The sequence below is a fragment of the Muscardinus avellanarius genome (assembly GCF_963383645.1).
Source record: "Muscardinus avellanarius genome assembly, chromosome: 2".
Taxonomy (NCBI): domain Eukaryota; kingdom Metazoa; phylum Chordata; class Mammalia; order Rodentia; family Gliridae; genus Muscardinus; species Muscardinus avellanarius.
In genome coordinates, this window is record NC_137787.1 from 187,163,597 (window position 1) to 187,180,129 (window position 16,533).

The 16,533-nt window shown below is 43.4% G+C and overlaps 1 protein-coding gene across 1 annotated transcript in view; it reads right to left on the reverse strand.

The window, feature by feature from the left end:
- Positions 1–16,533, reverse strand: part of DZIP1 (DAZ interacting zinc finger protein 1) — a gene marked incomplete at both ends in the record, with an annotated part of 59,467 nt that overhangs the window by 17,895 nt on the left and 25,039 nt on the right. The window contains 5 exons of the mRNA XM_080689493.1: positions 3,754–3,813; positions 7,353–7,409; positions 11,894–11,950; positions 13,730–13,778; positions 14,227–14,367. Coding sequence (XP_080545619.1) covers positions 3,754–3,813; positions 7,353–7,409; positions 11,894–11,950; positions 13,730–13,778; positions 14,227–14,367 — 364 coding nt within the window. The remainder of the gene's footprint in view (positions 1–3,753; positions 3,814–7,352; positions 7,410–11,893; positions 11,951–13,729; positions 13,779–14,226; positions 14,368–16,533) is intronic.

Consider the following 16,533-nt stretch of genomic DNA (forward strand, 5'->3'; position numbering starts at 1 on the left):
GTCTTAAAGTTTCAGTTTTGAAATGACGTGATCCTTTCTAGAAACCTCCAGATACATTTCTCAGGTCCTTCAAAGAATACGGGATGTAATGCCTTGGAGATTTATAAACGTTTCGTTTGTAGGGAGAGAGGAAGTATATGTGATTTGCAAGGAAAATGTGTGTCATTACTCAGAACTTAAGATGTGTTCATCTGGTTTCTGGGAAACCAACAGGGATGGTTGAAAGTTGCTTAAAGGCAATGTTTCTAAGCACTGTTTCTCTTCCCCTATAGGGCTCACAAACTCATGTGCCTACACAGGCCCGGCATGGTGGCATCTTCCTAGAGTAGCCCTAATACTTGGCAAGCTGAGACAGGATGCTGGCAGATTTGAGGCCAAGTCAAGGTAACTTAGAGACCCTGTTTCAAAATTCCTGCCAAATGTTGTCAAGTGGCTCCTGTGCTCGGGTTGCTATTTTTTCAAGAGATATCAGAAATTAGCACATTCATGTAAAATATTCTGGGTTTTGAACATTGGCACTTGATGGTAAAATAGTTGTCAATAGTGTAGTTCAAACAACCTCAGCCTGTCAAAGGACTTAGCCTGCAGGCTTCACCTTCAACGCCTGCTCTGTGGCCATCCTTAAGTCTGCCGGAAGTAATTGTAATGACCCACCCCAAACCCCTTATTTCTCTACAAATGCAACAAGACAAGCTTCCCAGAAGAGGGTGGCAATATCTTTTAAAATTTTCCCTCAAGCCGGGCGTAGTGGTGCATGCTTGTAATCCCAGTACTTGAGAGGCTGAGATAGGAGGATCGCAGGTTCAAAGCCAGTCTCGACAACTTAGCAAGGCCCTTCACAACTTAGTGAGACCCCGTTTACAAATGAGAAACAAAATCAGGCTGGAGGTTTAGCTCAGAGGTAAAATGCCTCTGGGTTCAATCCCCAGTAAAACAAAACAAAACAAAAAAATATTCCTCAACAACTTCCTACGGTTTTGTTATAATCTAATGTATCTACACTTTGCTTCTAAAAGAAATGAATTTCTGAACATTGGCACAGTTACAGAGAAATACTAAAGAAGTGATACGACTACAATAATGCTTTTAGAAATCAGTGCCAACCAACTCAAAATTGCCAAACTGTGGGACAGACGAGAGGTCCATCAACAGATGAATGGACTACGAAATTATGGGATATACACGCAATGGAGTTCTACTCAGCCCTAAAGAACAAAATTGGACCATTTTCAGGGAAATGGATGGAACTGGAAAATATTATGCTAAGTGAGATTAGTCAGTCACAAAGAGTGAAAGGTCAGATGTTCTCCTCTTGGGACACAGGAGGGACTCAGACAAAAGAAGAGAAAACTTAGTGCAGTGAAGGAGGGGACCTGACTGAGGGAGACAGGAAGGGTAAGGAAGACTTGAAGAGGGAAACACCTCAATGGACGTGATGTACATACACAAACTTATCAGCGCCAATCACTGTGTTGAGCACGGGAAGGTGGGGAGGGAGAAGGAGGGGGTGGGAACTGGGGGAGGGCTCAGTGAGTGCCGTGCCGTGTGCGTGTATGCCTCCATCACCCTGAACTTCATCAAGGTGTATGATTACAATGCGCCAATTTAAAAAAAGAGAAAGAAAGAACCAGTGCCAGCTATGAGCAACTACTTGGATAGGAAGGGAGGAAATTCTACACTAGTCCAATATGTAGAAATTAGACCAGAGACCTTGAGGCTCCTTGAAGAGGGCATAGGTCCAATACTGCAACACATAGGCACAGGTAAAAACTTTCTCAACAAGACCCAAAGGTACACGAAACTAAAAGGCAAATCAATACGTGGCATTGCATTAAACTGAAGAGCTTCTGTTCAGCAAAGGAAACTGTCAAGAACCTCAACCGAGAGCCAACAGAATGGGAGAAGATTTTTGCCACCTACTCCTCCAATAGAGGACTAAAATTTAGACTATACAGAGAACTCATGAAGCTCAGCACTAAGAAAACAAATAACCCAATCAAAAAATGGGCAAGGGAACTAAAGAGACACTTCACGAAAAAAGAAATTCAAATGGTCAATAAATGCATGAAAAAATGCTCAACATCATTGGCAATCAGAGAGATGCAAATCAAAACTACCCTGAGATTTCACCTAACTCCAACTAGAATGACAATCAAAACCACAAACAACACAAATGCTGGTGAGGATGTGGAGAAGTAGGAACCCTACTACATTACTGGTGGAACTGGAAATTAGTGCAACCACTTTGGAAAACAGTATCGAGGATACTCAGAAGAATGGGAATGAACTTACCATATGACCCAGCAATAACACTTCTGGGTATCTACCCAAAGGAATGGAAACCAAACTACCAAACTAATGCATGCGCATCGATGTTCAGAGCTGCACAATTCACCATAGCCAAACTATGGAACCAGCCAAGCTGTCCATCAAAAGATGAATGGATTATAAAACTGTGAGATATGTACACAATGGAATTTTACTCAGCCATAAAGAAAAACACAATTATGTCATTTACAGGAAAATGGATGGAACTAGAGAACATTATGCCAAGTGAGATTAGTTAGTCATAAAAATAAGAAATCAGATGCTCTCCCTAATATGCAAAAGCTAGGGGGGGAAATGGGTCATAGGAGGAACTCTAGATGAAGGAGATTCTCTAGATGAGCTAATAAGGCGACCTGGGATAGGAGGGGGGAAGGGGGAAGTTCACTAATGCACATGATGTACATTAACAAACATATCAAAGTCAGTCACTAAGCCAAACATGAGAAGGAGGGAGGGGGAGGGAAAGGAGCAGGAATTGGGTAAGTTCTAAGTGGGTGCTGTGTGCATGTATGCCTCCACCATCTTGTACTCCACTAAGATGTATGAACACAATGCACCAATAAAAAGTTAAAAAATAATAAAAAAGAAAAAAAAGAAAGTCAAGATAAATCACAAAGATACATGGAAGCAAAAATAAAAAGTCCTATTAAAATATGAAAAAATACTGATGATTAAGATAATAAGACCAAGACCTGAAAATATATGTCAGGCAGATATTATAAATATGCTTGAGTTAGTCAATTCTCAATTTGTAGCTTTGTAAAAAAAAAAAAAAAGACAACTTGAAATTGTAGAGAACACAGAAGTTGTAAGAAATATCGTTTACATAGTAGAATATTCTCTTCCTGATAAAAACGACAAAATGAAAACCTGTACATGTATCTCAATTTGTTTTCTACTAAAGAAGTGATTTTTTTGTAAAGTTATTATTACTAGTAAGGAAAAATGTTACCTGACAAACTAATTCAAACATGAATGCTTGTAGGATCTACAAGTCTACTATTAGAAGATACTCTTAATAGTTACACTTTTCATAAGCTTCAGAAATTAATAACTCATAGAAAATCATTTTTATAACAATTAGTAAGCAGTAGTCATTTTAATTCTCCCATAGCATCTGTACATAACACCTGTCAACTTGTCATCAGAGGTGATCTGCACTTAAATAAAGACTTAATTTTGTTTAAATTCCCCAACCAGGAAACTTAGTCATCTGCTTGAAAAAGAATGCAGTTAAGCAGGGGAAAAGAGACACAGGGAACATAAGGTAACAGGATACTGTGTGTAGGTTGAAAGAGAATTCAAATCTAAATGTCCTTCCTACTGCGATTTGGTGTGATACCCCAGTGGCTGCTATGTCCAAGGCTTGGTTTTAGCATATAAATATCATCTATGCAGGTCAGCAGCGACTAAGCCTTCTGTTACCTTTTTCTTCCTCGGAAAGTTCTTCTATTGGTTCCAGTATGTGCGACGAGAATGCCTGTTCTATGAATGAGGAAAAATGGTACAAACAGGACAACAGTAAAGTAACATTAGTTTCCTTTCAAACAATTGCTCCCCTCACCCCCACCCCCCGTGTGTTTGTGTGCTGCTAGGGATTGAATTCAGGGGCATTCTACCTCTGAGCTACACCCCCAGCCCTCTTTGGTTTTTTTTTTTTTTTTTTTTTTGAGGGTTTGGAGATGGAACCCAGGGGTATTTGACCTCTGAGCCACACCCCCAACCCTGTTTTATTCTTTTATTTTTGAAACAGGGTCTCACTGAGTTGCGGAGGGCCTCGCTAAGTAGCTGAGGCTGTCCATGAACTGCGATCCTCCGGCCTCAGCCTCCTGAATGCTGGGATTACAATTTTTTGGAACTAAGTTGGTAAGAGCCTCGTGACATTGCTATGACTGTACTATGACCAGCTATCCTCCTGCCTCAGCCTCCCGAAAACTGGGGGTACAGATGGGAGCCACCATGCCTAGCTCTTTGCAAATGCTTTTGAAAGCTATCATTCCCTGGCGTTTTAAGTATGCCTAAGTGGCAAGAATTGACTGGAAAAGAAAATACTGATCAGTTAAACCCAGTCATTCCTCACGGTATCTTCTGTTTCTACGTATTTCCCCTTAACTCCATTCTGAAGATTTTAGGTATATTGTGAGGCGGGTACTGGAGCTTAAACCCAGGGGCATTCTCCTCCACAGTTACACCCCTACCCCTATTTTATTTTGAGACAGGGTCTCTCTAAGTTGCTGAAGGTCTCTCGATAAGTTGCTGAGGCTGGCCTCGAACCTGTGATCCTCCTTATCAGGCTGATCTAAATACTTGGCACTTGGGTGGACTTAACAGCAACACCAAGTCTACTTTATGTTCTAGGCACTGCAATACTGCAATATAATCACAACCCCGTAAATAATGTGTTTTTCTTTGGTGAAAATGCTACTAAAATTTTGAGGGTTTTTTCCCCAGGAAAAAATCTTAAAAGCAGTGAATGGCAATCAGACAGAATGATTTGTTTTCTCTGGAGTCCACATCTCCGCCTACTGACTGCCTTAGACGCACAGCTTACCGAGTATAGTGCTCAGGCTGTGTAACAAAGTCGAGAGCAGGGGAATTAGCAGAGTTCTCATTTCTACCCAGACCCCCTATGGCACAGAAGTGCTGGCAGTGCCGGCGCGTGCAGATTGCCGAGGGTCTCTTCCGTGAATTGCCCTCCGCCGGCAGGGGCAGCCTCCTCTTTTTTGGGGGCAGGCCTTATCTGGTAACAGCAAGGCAGGGGTACGGTTCCCATCCCTCACCTCAGCGGAGACAATTGCAGAGTGCCTGTCCCAGCATTCCACCTCTGAGTTTGTTCCAAGGGAAGGCAAACTAGGATGGTTAGTAACCATGACATTTTTCATGGTGAAGAACCTCATTGAGGTTGGAGATGGAGGATGAACAGGCTGATGGATGTCACATACTACACGACTAATACTCCCGCCCAGCGCCTGCACTGGGGACACCGCGGTGGCGTGGTAGGTGACGTCAGTGGGCTCTGGCCAAGATTCCCCTATCTCCTGCCCAGTAAGACGCTCATAAATCAGCTTTGATCCCGATCCAAGGGCTGTGGGACCCTTGCCAGGTCTGGTTAGCATTTCAAACGAGTATTTCAATCCCAGCAGATGCTAGGAAGGCGTGGTGACTGCGTCCTGCAGCCCTGGACCAATCAGAGCAGGGTCCACAGAGAACATGTGCTTTAGAACTAATACACTCCTCAGGGCCCTTGAATTCACCTCAGACAGCTTAACAAACAACTGCATCTGTCTTTTATTGAGTAACAAAGATAGTATGGACCTTGTATAATGCCGTTTAGAAGGCCAACAATGACAAAGTAGGGAACAGAAAAGTAAAAGGATCTGAAACACTACATTCCAAAAAGTAATGGCCAGTAATGTCTTACCAAAATCAACCCTAAAGGCCGGGCATGGTCGCGCATGCTTATAATCCTAGCATTCAGGAGGCCCAGACTGGAAGATCAGAGGCCAAGACTGGAGGATCACAGTTCTCAGACAGCCTCAGCTACTTAGCAAGGCCCTTTGCAACTCAGTGAGACCCTGTTTCAAAATAAACAAACAAACAAACAAACAAGCCGGGCGTGGTGGCGCATGCACGCTTGTAATCTCTGCGCTTGGGAGGCGGAGACAGGAGGATCGCGCAGGTTTGAAGCCAGTCTTGCTGGCTTAAGAGACTCCATCCCCAGTACCACCACCAAAATAAATAAATAAATTAATAATAATAATAATAATAATAATAATAATAATAATACAGTGTAATCAATATATATTTCATAAGTGAGTCAAGGGTAACATGGATCTACTAAAGGCCATCAGTTACAGACCGTAATATTTAGGCAAACAAAACAATCCCATCCTACTGACCAGTTAGACCACAGATTTAAGTCTAACCTTTTTTAAAGGCCAAAATCAAAAGGGGAGTGAAGTAGTTATTAAACTCCACAATATTTGTAAGAAAAGATGGGAAAAGACCATCTTGCTTGCATTTTTTTTTTCTTTTCTTTTCTGTTTTTTCTTTTTTTGCAGTACTGGGGATGGAACCCAGGGACATTCTACCTCTGAGCTACACTCCCAGTTCTATTTTTTCGTCTTTTTAAAAATTTTTAAATTTTTTTGCAGTACTGGGGATGGAACCCAGAGGCTTTCTACTTCTGGGCTACACTCCCAGACCTATTTTCTATTTTATTTGGAAACAGGGTCTAAGTTGCTGAGAGCCTCACTAAGTAGCTGAGGCTGGCTTCGAACTTGCGCGATCCTCCTGTCTCAGCCTTCCAAGTGCGGGGATTACAAGCGTGCGTCACCACGCCCGGCTCCTGCTCCTATTTTGATTCATTTGTAATATAAAGTCAGCCGTCGGAAAACAACATATTAAAGAAAACATACAATGAAACTGTTAGCCCCTGAACTGTAGAAAAAGTGAAGTATGGCGACGAATATTCATCCCGCCTATGGGATCGCGTTAATAACAATTAGCACCCTTCGACCTGGACCAAGAACTGAATTCTGGCAGCAATTTCATCCAGGGAAATTTCATCTTGCTGATTTCTTCCGCTTTCCATCACATGTCTTTTCTTGATTTTCCTAACCAATCGCTGAAATTGTTTGTTTTTAAAAGGTGGCTGGCTGCCACATTGAAAGTTATAAAAACAACCACATATGCCCTGTGGCGTGTGCTGGTTGGCTGGTCTGGTAGCAAGTCTCCCTCATTCTTGCTCAGTGTCTTCTACTTTCCACAGAAATCATAAAGAATCAAAATACCACTCAAAGTCACAACCTCTATTTGTGAGCCTGGCAACACAGACATTCAATGCTTTTTGACTTTTGTAGGTGTGTTCGGTTTAAAATAATATTACCTATGGAGAAGGCAGAGTTTTGTAGTCACTGGAGTGTTTTGCCTAGTTGCCCCCTCCCCTGCACTTTGAGTTAATAAGTTATCTAGCCCGGGGTGGAAACTGCACTTCAAAGGCTGAGACCACCACTGGAACTCACCATGGGCCATTGGTAGGCTGGGTTTCGCTTCCAAAGTCTGAGCGGCTGAGGCAGTCACTGGAACAGCAGAGAAAAGAACAAGCTCACTGGCTCCGTATTTAACTGTAGGCATCTAAATGTGTCGATACCCAAACTCCCCTCAATTCAGTCAAGATACACACAGACCACGAAGACAGACGCTTCAGATATGGCGCGGTTAACCTAAACTGGCGGTAACAGATTTACAGAGCTGTAACTCATCCTTTGGGAAGATATGATTTACAGGGCTTTTAGTAGATTGACAGGGCTATGCAACCCAAATCCATCTAATTTTAGGGCATTTTCTTTACCTTACTTCCTCCTCCAAACACCTGTACCCACTGGCCATCATGCCTCACTCCATTTCTGCCTTCAGCTCCTGGCAAAACTCAATCTCCTTTCCCCTTCTGTGAGTTTGCCTGGTCTGGGCATCTCACGCACATGGAATCCTCCATAATGTCATCTTCTGTGTCTGGCTTCTTTCTCTGACCACCATGTTTTCAAGGTCCACCCACACTGCACGTGTCAAGGCATTTTTCTTTTTTTGTGGTACTGATGATGGAACCCAGGGGCATTTTACCTTTGGGCTACACCCCCAGCCCTATTTTTTGTTTTTTGCTTTGCATGGGGTCTAAGCTGCAGAGGCTGGCTGTGAACCTGCAATCCTCCTGTCTCAGCCTCCCGTATACTGTGATTACAGGTGTGCGCCACCACGCCTGGCTCAACTCAATGTACTTGCGAGGTGGAATTGCATTCCACTGTATGAACAGACCACACTTTATTCTTTCAATAGTCGATGGAGATTTAGGTTGTTTTCACTTTGTGACTATTCAAGCAATGCAATGCTGCAAAAAAAAATATCGATGTACATAGCCAATTTTAAAGACTATTTCAAGCACTGAGCTATACATCAATTCTGCCATAGCGTTTGGTAGGCGTATAACCATCCAAATTAGACTAAATACTCTCTATTGAATATTTCTCTCAATAATTAGATCTTTCAGCCTTTTTTCAAATATTTGATCATTCATACCGGAGGGTCCTCTCTTGACGATTTAATTGACCAATTAGTTTTCTGTTTCTTTCTCTAGCTATTAAGATAGAACTTAATTTTTTTTTTTAACCCAGGGGCATTCCACCTCTGAGCTGCACCCCAGCCCTATTTGTTTTATTCATTATTTTGAAACAAGGTCTTACTGAGTTGCAAAGGGCCTCACTAAGTTGCTGAGGTGGTCCACAAACCCAGATCCTCCTCATTCAGCCTCCCAAATGCTGGGATTACAAGCATGCGCCACCACGCCCAGCTAGAACTTAAATTCTAATCTTACCCTAAAAAATTTTGTCTACAACCTCACCTCAATTACCTCGAGAGTCTTATATTCTTTGTCTTTACAATGGTTACTGGTGAAAGAGTCCCACCCCTAACTCTTGAAATTGCTACAATTCTGGAAACATGGTCTTCAAACCCATTTTCAACTTGCATTCTTGGGATGAGTGTTTGCCAAACTACAGCCAAACCTATCTATTCCACTGCCTGTTTTTTGTAAATAAAGTTTTATTGAAACACAGTCAAGCTCACCCAGTTCAATATTGTCTATAGCTGGTTTTGTACTATAACACCAGAGTTGCAAAGGAGACCATTTAGCCCATGAAGCCTAAAATAGTCACTATCTAGCCCATTACAGGGAAAGGAGGAAAAAAAAACAGTATTCACTCTTCTGGATCTAGATATTATTCTATTTTATAGAATGAATAAAAAATCTGATCTTGTTCAAATTAACCACATCTGGGTCTTCTTCCTAAACTACAGAATCCACTCCCTCATTATGGAAGGGAAGTTAGTTAGTTCTGAAGCAACTGCCTAAGTCAAACCAAGGGTGCACAATGGTGGCACCCCGAGATTTGACTCTGTCTGCCCTACATTACTCATTAGAAATTTTTCATACAATATATATATATATTTTTTGCAAGTCTGGGGGTGGAACTCAGGGGTATTCCACCTCCGAGCTATACCCCCAGCCCTATTTTTTATTCTTTATTTTGAAACAAGGTCTCACTGAGTTGCAGAGTGCCTCACTAAGTACCTGAGGCTGTCCGAGAACCCAGATCCTCCTGTCTCAGTCTCCCAAATGCTGGGATTACAAGTGTGCGCCACCACACCTGGCTCATACTATATATATATTTAAAACCAAAATTTTAGCCAGGCCTGGTGGTGCACACATGTAATCCCAGTACTTGGGAGGCTGAGATGGGAGGATCACAGGTTTGGGGCCAGCCTCTGCTACTTAGTGAGGCCCTCTGCAACTTAGTGAAACCCTGTTTCAAAATAAAGAATAAAAATTAGGGCTGGGGTATAGCTAGAAGGTAGAATGCCCCAAAGTTCCTTCCCACAGGAAAAAAAAAAAAAAAGTAAGTACATAAATAAAATAAAAAATAAGCCGGGCGTGGTGGCACACGCTTGTAATCCCAGCATTTGGGAGGCTGAGACCAGAGGATCGCGGTTCACGGACAGCCTCAGCTACTTAGTGAGGCCCTTTGCAACTCAGTGAGACCTGGTTTCAAAATAAAGAATAAAAAATAGGGCAGGAGGTGTAGCTCGGAGGTTGAATGCCCCTGGGTTCCATCCCCAGACCCGCAAAAAATAAAATAAAATAAAATAAATAAATAAATAAAATAAAATAAAAAATAAAACAAAAACTTTGAAAAGCTGGGCATGGTGGTGCATGCTTATAATCCCAGCATTCAGGAGGCAGGGACTAGAGATCACAGTTCGTGGACAGCCTCAGCTACTTCGCAACTCAGCGAAACCCTATTTCAAAAATAAAAAGATTGCCGGTGGTGGTGGCACACTCTTGTAATCCCAGCATTCGGGAGGTTAAGACTAGAGGATCATGGTTTGCTGACAGCCTCAGCTACTTAGTGAGGTTCTCTGCAACTTAGTGAGACCCTGTTTCAAAAATAAAGAATTAAAAGTAGGGCAGGGGATATAGCTCGGAGGTCAAATGCCTCTGGGTTCTATTCCCAGACCTGTATAAATAAATAAACAAACAAACAAACAAACAAACAAACAATAAAAAGATAATAGGGCTGGGGGTATAGCTCCGAGGTAGAATGTCCCTGGGTTCCATCCTCAGTACCACAAAGAAAAAAAAAAACTTTAAAAAATTAAAAAGATGAGTTTTTACATACCCCAGAGGGTATGAACACCCCATTTGGAGAAAATCACCCAAACTCAATACTGTACTGTTTTTGTTTGGTTTTCTTTTCCTGCTTGTACGGTTGAGCTTAGTCAGCTGGTGAAACCTTTTGTTTGTTTAAGAAATTGTCATCTAACCTTTCCATCCTTCTCTGACATTTTTTTTTTCTTTATTTACTTCCCAAGATGTAGGGCTAGCTTCTCCTCTCTCCAGACCAACTCTTGGTGCCCGAGCCCCATCCTCCCAGCCTCTTGGGCTTTGAGAAGCACCTGAGCAGCCTGAGCAGTTAAAACCATCAGCACTTTCCAGTCAATTGAGCCAAGTTCCAAAACATTCTCATTAATGTCCTTACATGAGATTCCTGTGTCCACATGAATGAAGCCGCCCGGTACCTGCTTCCCTCCTGGCCCCTCCGGCCATCAGACCCTCCGCACATGGCAAGTCCAACTGTCCTCTCACCCAAAGCCTGCGCCCTTACTTTCTCCACCCACAGTTCTTTTCCTTTCCCCTACTCCTTCCTGAATGGAAATAAAAGCATTTCAACTATTTACTACTTATAAAAACAACCCTCCCTTCTTTCCTCTCTCGCTCTTTTGTGTGTGTGTGTGTGTGTGTGTGTGTGTGTGTGTGTGTTTGTGTAGTGCTAGGGATTTGGAGCCAGGGGTATTCTACCCCCTCTTAGCTACACCCCAGACCTATTTTATTTTCTGGTTTTGAAACAGGGCCTCAGTAAGTTGTTGGCGCTGGCCACAAACCTGTGATCCTCTTGTCTCAGCTGCCTAAGTTCTGGGATTATAGGCATGGGCACCAATCTGCCTGGCTCTATCTGCCCATTCCTAAATTCTAAAAATTCTATCTTTGGTGTGTATTGCTGAATCTTGACAGCTCCAGGAGACAGACCAGCTGGCCAAGCTGCCCGCAGCGGTGGCCAGTGGATACCTGTTCAAAGCCTGCAGCTGTGAGAGTCATGGCCGTGGCAAAGCATGGCGGCCACTGCACATGGACCACGCGGTCACCCAGTGGATCACTTTGGGAAACCCAAAACTACACTACAGTTGATGCCAAGGAATTTTCGGTCTCCCCTTTATAGGGCAAATCACAAAACAATAGGTATAGCTAACCCAAAACTCGACAGAGTCATGGGATATTTACAATCTTGGATCTCAGAACTAGGTCAAAGCCAAACATCAAAATATATCACTATATAATGTCCAAATGAATTGGTTTTCAAAGAAAAATCTCTAAAAATAACAAATAAGTATAATTTATGTTTGGAGTTAGCATTGTAAAGATACTTGAGAGCTCTGACCTATTATAGAAACTTACTAGGTCCAGCTGGGGCAACTGGCTTAGATTCAAAAGCTTGCCAAGCTGAAGAATTCCCTGAAATGACAGAAAAATAAGTTAGTAACAAAAGCCACAAGCTATGAGTTAAATTCTTACCCTACTATTGCTCTCCCAGGAGAATGACAAATGAAACCTATCCATACAAAGCACCTCACCCAAGAGAGTAAATATAATCAACATGAACCTTTTTAAAGTAAAAAATTTCCTTCAATATTTCATTCAAATATCCATGATGTCCTAATAATTACTGGGGTACCCCTCACCACCTGAGCTCACACTACTCCAAGAGAAAATATAGGAAATCATGCCCCTGTTGCCTCCCAGTGCTTCATCTTAGATTAGAATCAGAGGAAGGAGGCCCAGCTGATAAGCAGCCAGTGTCAAAGCCCAGCCAGTGTCCCAGGAGGGAGATGCCTTAACCACCTCAGATCTGCAGGAACTGGGACTGGAATCTCTGGGAAGAAGGCCAGGCAGAAGGCACGCTTTTAGGGTCCACTATCAGCCCTGATACTCGGGGCTTCAGTCTTCCTTCTGGGCTGGCTCTTGACTGGTATGAGATGGGCAGGCAAAAAATACTACAATCAGTAGGATGTGTCCACCCACAGCCATGCTTACAACTTCAACCCCAGACTTCCACAACAAGAACAATGCAGCAGTGCTCTATCATACTTTATAGTAATTGAGTGATTACTGTCAATCATAATAGCTGACATTAAGGACTGCTTAACAGGTGTGCTCTACACGCGCTACCCCCACTTCATCCTCATAGCAAGCCTATGGCATAGTTATTACTCATATTCCTGCATTAGAGCTGAAGAAACAGAGCAGAGAATCATAAAGCTACAAAGGGCCAGAGATGAGAGTTGAATCCAGACCATCTTCAGGGCCTCTTTCATTTTTTGAGGTACTGGGGTTGGAACCCAGGGGCATTCTCCCTCTGAGCTAAACCCCCAGCCCTATTTTTTATTCTTTATTTTGTTTATTTTATTTTTATTTATTTTTTTTTGGTGGTACTGGGGTTCCTGGAAGCCCTTCTACCTCCGGGCTACACTCCCAGACCTATTTTTACATTTCTATTTGGAAACAGGGTCTCCTAAGTCAGCACGCACGGCTGGCTTTGAACCTGCGCGATCCCCGTCTCTGCCTCCCAAGCGCGGGGATTACAAGCGTGCGCCACCACGCCCGGCTTATTCTTTATTTTGAAACAGGGTCTCACTGAGTTGCAAAGGGCCTCACTAAGTAGCTGAGGCTGCCCGCGAACCGCGACCCTCCTGTCTCAGCCTCCCGAATGCTGGGATTACAGGCATGCACCACTAGGCCTGGCAGCATCTCTCAGATTCTTTTTTTTTTTTTTTTTTTGCAGTATTTGGGGATGGAACCCAAGGACATTCTTTCTACCGCCGAGCCACACCCCTAGTCTTATTTTTTATTCTTTCTTTTGAAACAGGGTCTCACTAAGTTGCAAAGGGCTTAAGTAGCTGAGGCTGCCTGCAAATCACGATCTTCCTGTGTCAGCCCCCCAAATGCTGGGATTACAAGTGTGCACCACCATGACAGGTTATCACATGCATACCAGTGTTATGGTAAAAAAAAAAAAAAAAAAGTGAAACCACTTTAAATGACAAAGTTTTAAAATTCTTCAACTTTCTTTCTTATTAAAATAAGAGGACAGGACAGATCTCCCAAATTAAAATACCATCTGGGTATAGTAAGGAATAGAAATGCCATCTTAGCAGAGTAAATCAGCAGGTCCCACACTGCTCTGTTCCCAGTGCCACGAGGGAGGCCTACAGCATGGGAATTCCGTCCACTTACCTCTGGGTTCGATGACACTATTTAATGGTTTGCTGGTAAACTCTTTAATCTGCAAAGAAAAACAATCTTCTAATGGCTCATGTTTGAAAGTAAATAGGGACAGACTGGCTAATGGATAGATACGGTTGTTAGTAAGTTAGCTTTCTGCTACATCATGCAAAGACACAGGGCACATGGACCTCAATCACGTAGAGGTAAAAGTTTTATTTAAAAAAAAAAACAACCAGCATATCTGGATCTGGCTGCTTCTCAAAGTAATTACCCAAAGAAATTCTTGTCGACCTACTCTGAATTCTAACTCAAGCAATCTATGCTACAGTACTTCCAAATACCTTTTTAAAAAATCTTTATTTTATAGTACAAGCATCCACAAGGGGAAAAAATATTCCATTCTGTTTAAATGCAATTTATACAATGCTCTCGGTTAATTTAAAAAACTCACGTTCTTACACTATCCTGCTTAAAGAAGCACAACGCCAGCCTACGGCCAGACATACCTGCTGCCTCTGAGTGAGAATCAGCTCGTTCTGCTCCTGGAGCCTCTGGCCTAGCTCTTCTATCCTTTTCTTGTAGAAAACATTGCTTGCATTTAGATCATCTATCCTTGAGGTTTGCAGTTTCTCTATATGTGACAGAAGCTGAAAAATAATTAACAAAGGCATCTGTCTTCTGCAAGCGGCTTGTACACTGCTCTCCACCTGCGGGCTGGACACTCGCCCCCTGACTTCGCCGCCGCCCTTGCTCTAGCTGCGCCCGCCAGGTCACTGAACGCACCCTTCCGCCGCTGTGCACCAAGGCCCTGGCTGTCCTGGGTGACTCATCTCTGATCCCGGGGGCTCCTGACCCAAGACAGACGAGACTGATAACGTGAGCGGCCGAGCCAACCTGAGCACTTCACACAAAATAACATGGTGGTGAGCAGAGACAAAGGATGACGGCTCGTCTCCCCGAGCCCGCACCTCAAGAGCTCCCCAGGAAACCCGGGCCTTGCACAAGTCTGCCTGCACCATTCCAGCTTAAAAAACGGGCATTCCCTGGGCCAGAAAGGACGTGTGGATTATGACTGTGTGTACGTGTGTGTGTGTGTTACTGGGGATTGAACCCAGGGGCATTCTGCCTCTGAGCTACAACCTAAGTCTTATTTTTTTTAATTAACTAATTTATTTATTTACGTTGGTGGCACTAGAGATTGAACCCAGGGGCATTCCACCTCTGAGCTACAGCCTCAACCCTATTTTTTTATTTTTTATTTGGAAACGGGGTCTTGCTAAGTTGATGAGTCTCACTACTTGCTGAGACTGTCCTTGAACCTGCGATCCTCCCGTCTCAGCCTCCCACTTACTGGGATTACAAGTGTGCACCACAACGTCCGTCTCCTTGTTTTTTTTATTTTGAAACAGGGTCTCACTGTGTTGCTGAGGTTGGTCTCAAACCTGCAATCCTCCTGTCTCAGCCTCCCGAGTACTGAAATTACAGGCGTGTGCCACCATGCCCAGCTGGCTTATTTTTATATTCCTAGAAACTAGCATAATTCCTGGCCCCTGGTGTATCCTCAATAAATATTTTCAGGGGTGGAGATGCTGGGGGTTGAGGAAAAGAGGAGAGAGAGAAAGAAAGGAATGGATAAAGGGAAGAAAGAAAGGGATGTCAAGCGTGCACAGGTAAGTTTATCTTCAGACACTTAATGCCAGGGCAGTATGTACAGGAACACACTTCCTGTTTGTACAGGATAAAAGGAATTCAAGAGGAATTTGTTTTCAGTATTTTAAGAAAGCCGGGCATGGTGGTGCATACCTGTAAACCCAATACTTGGGAGACTGAGACAGAAGGAGGGTAGGTTCGAAGCCAACCTCAGCAACTTAGTGAGGCTCTTTGCTACTTGGCAAGACCCTATTTCCAAATAAAAAATAAAACAGGGATGGGGGTATAGCTCGGAAGTAGAGAGCATCTGGGTTTGATCCCCAGTACCTACCAAAAAGAAAAGAAAAGAAAAATTAGGGAAAGGCTTTCAAGTCCATACATGGCGCGATCTCTGCTTCTCTGAGCCTGGACGAACAGCGGGCCCAATTACTGACTCCAGAATGATTTTCCCAGTGAAGACTAGGAATCTCCCTTGAGGAGGACACTATCCGGAACTCCGTTACACTTTTACAGACTCCAGAGGACTATCCCCAAAAAACAGCTTGGGAAAGGGCTGAACTGTGAATGAGAAGGAAGGCCAATGAAAATGCCCAGAGCAGCCGGGCGTGGGGGTGCACGCGTGTAATCCCAGCATTTGGGAGGCTGAGACATAGGATCTGGGTTCACAGCCAGCCTCAGCTACTTAGTGAGGGCCTTTGCAACTCAGTTAGACTTTGTTTCAAAATAAAGGATAACAAATAGGACTGGGAATGTCACTCAGAGGTAGAATGCCCCTGGGTTTCATCCCTTTTACCGCAAAAAAAAAAAAAAAAAAAGGAAAAAATTGCCCACAGCTCTGGGTAGAGGTTTAGGGCCTGGGACCTGATCAACAATTTGGGGAGTCATCCCAAGCCCCAAGAAACAAGGGAAAACCCCCGGAACCCCAAGCAACAGCATCATTTCATTCCAGAACTGGGGCTGGAACCCAGGGGTATTCTACCTCTAAGCTTCACCCCCGGCCCTATTTTCTATTCTTTATTTTTGAAACTGGGTCTCACTGAGTTGCAAAGGGCCTCACTAAGTAGCTGAGGCTGTCTGCGAACTGCAGTCCTCCGGTCTCAGCCTCCCGAATGCTGGGATTACAAGCGTGCGCCATGACGCCCAGCTAAAACAGCATCATTCTG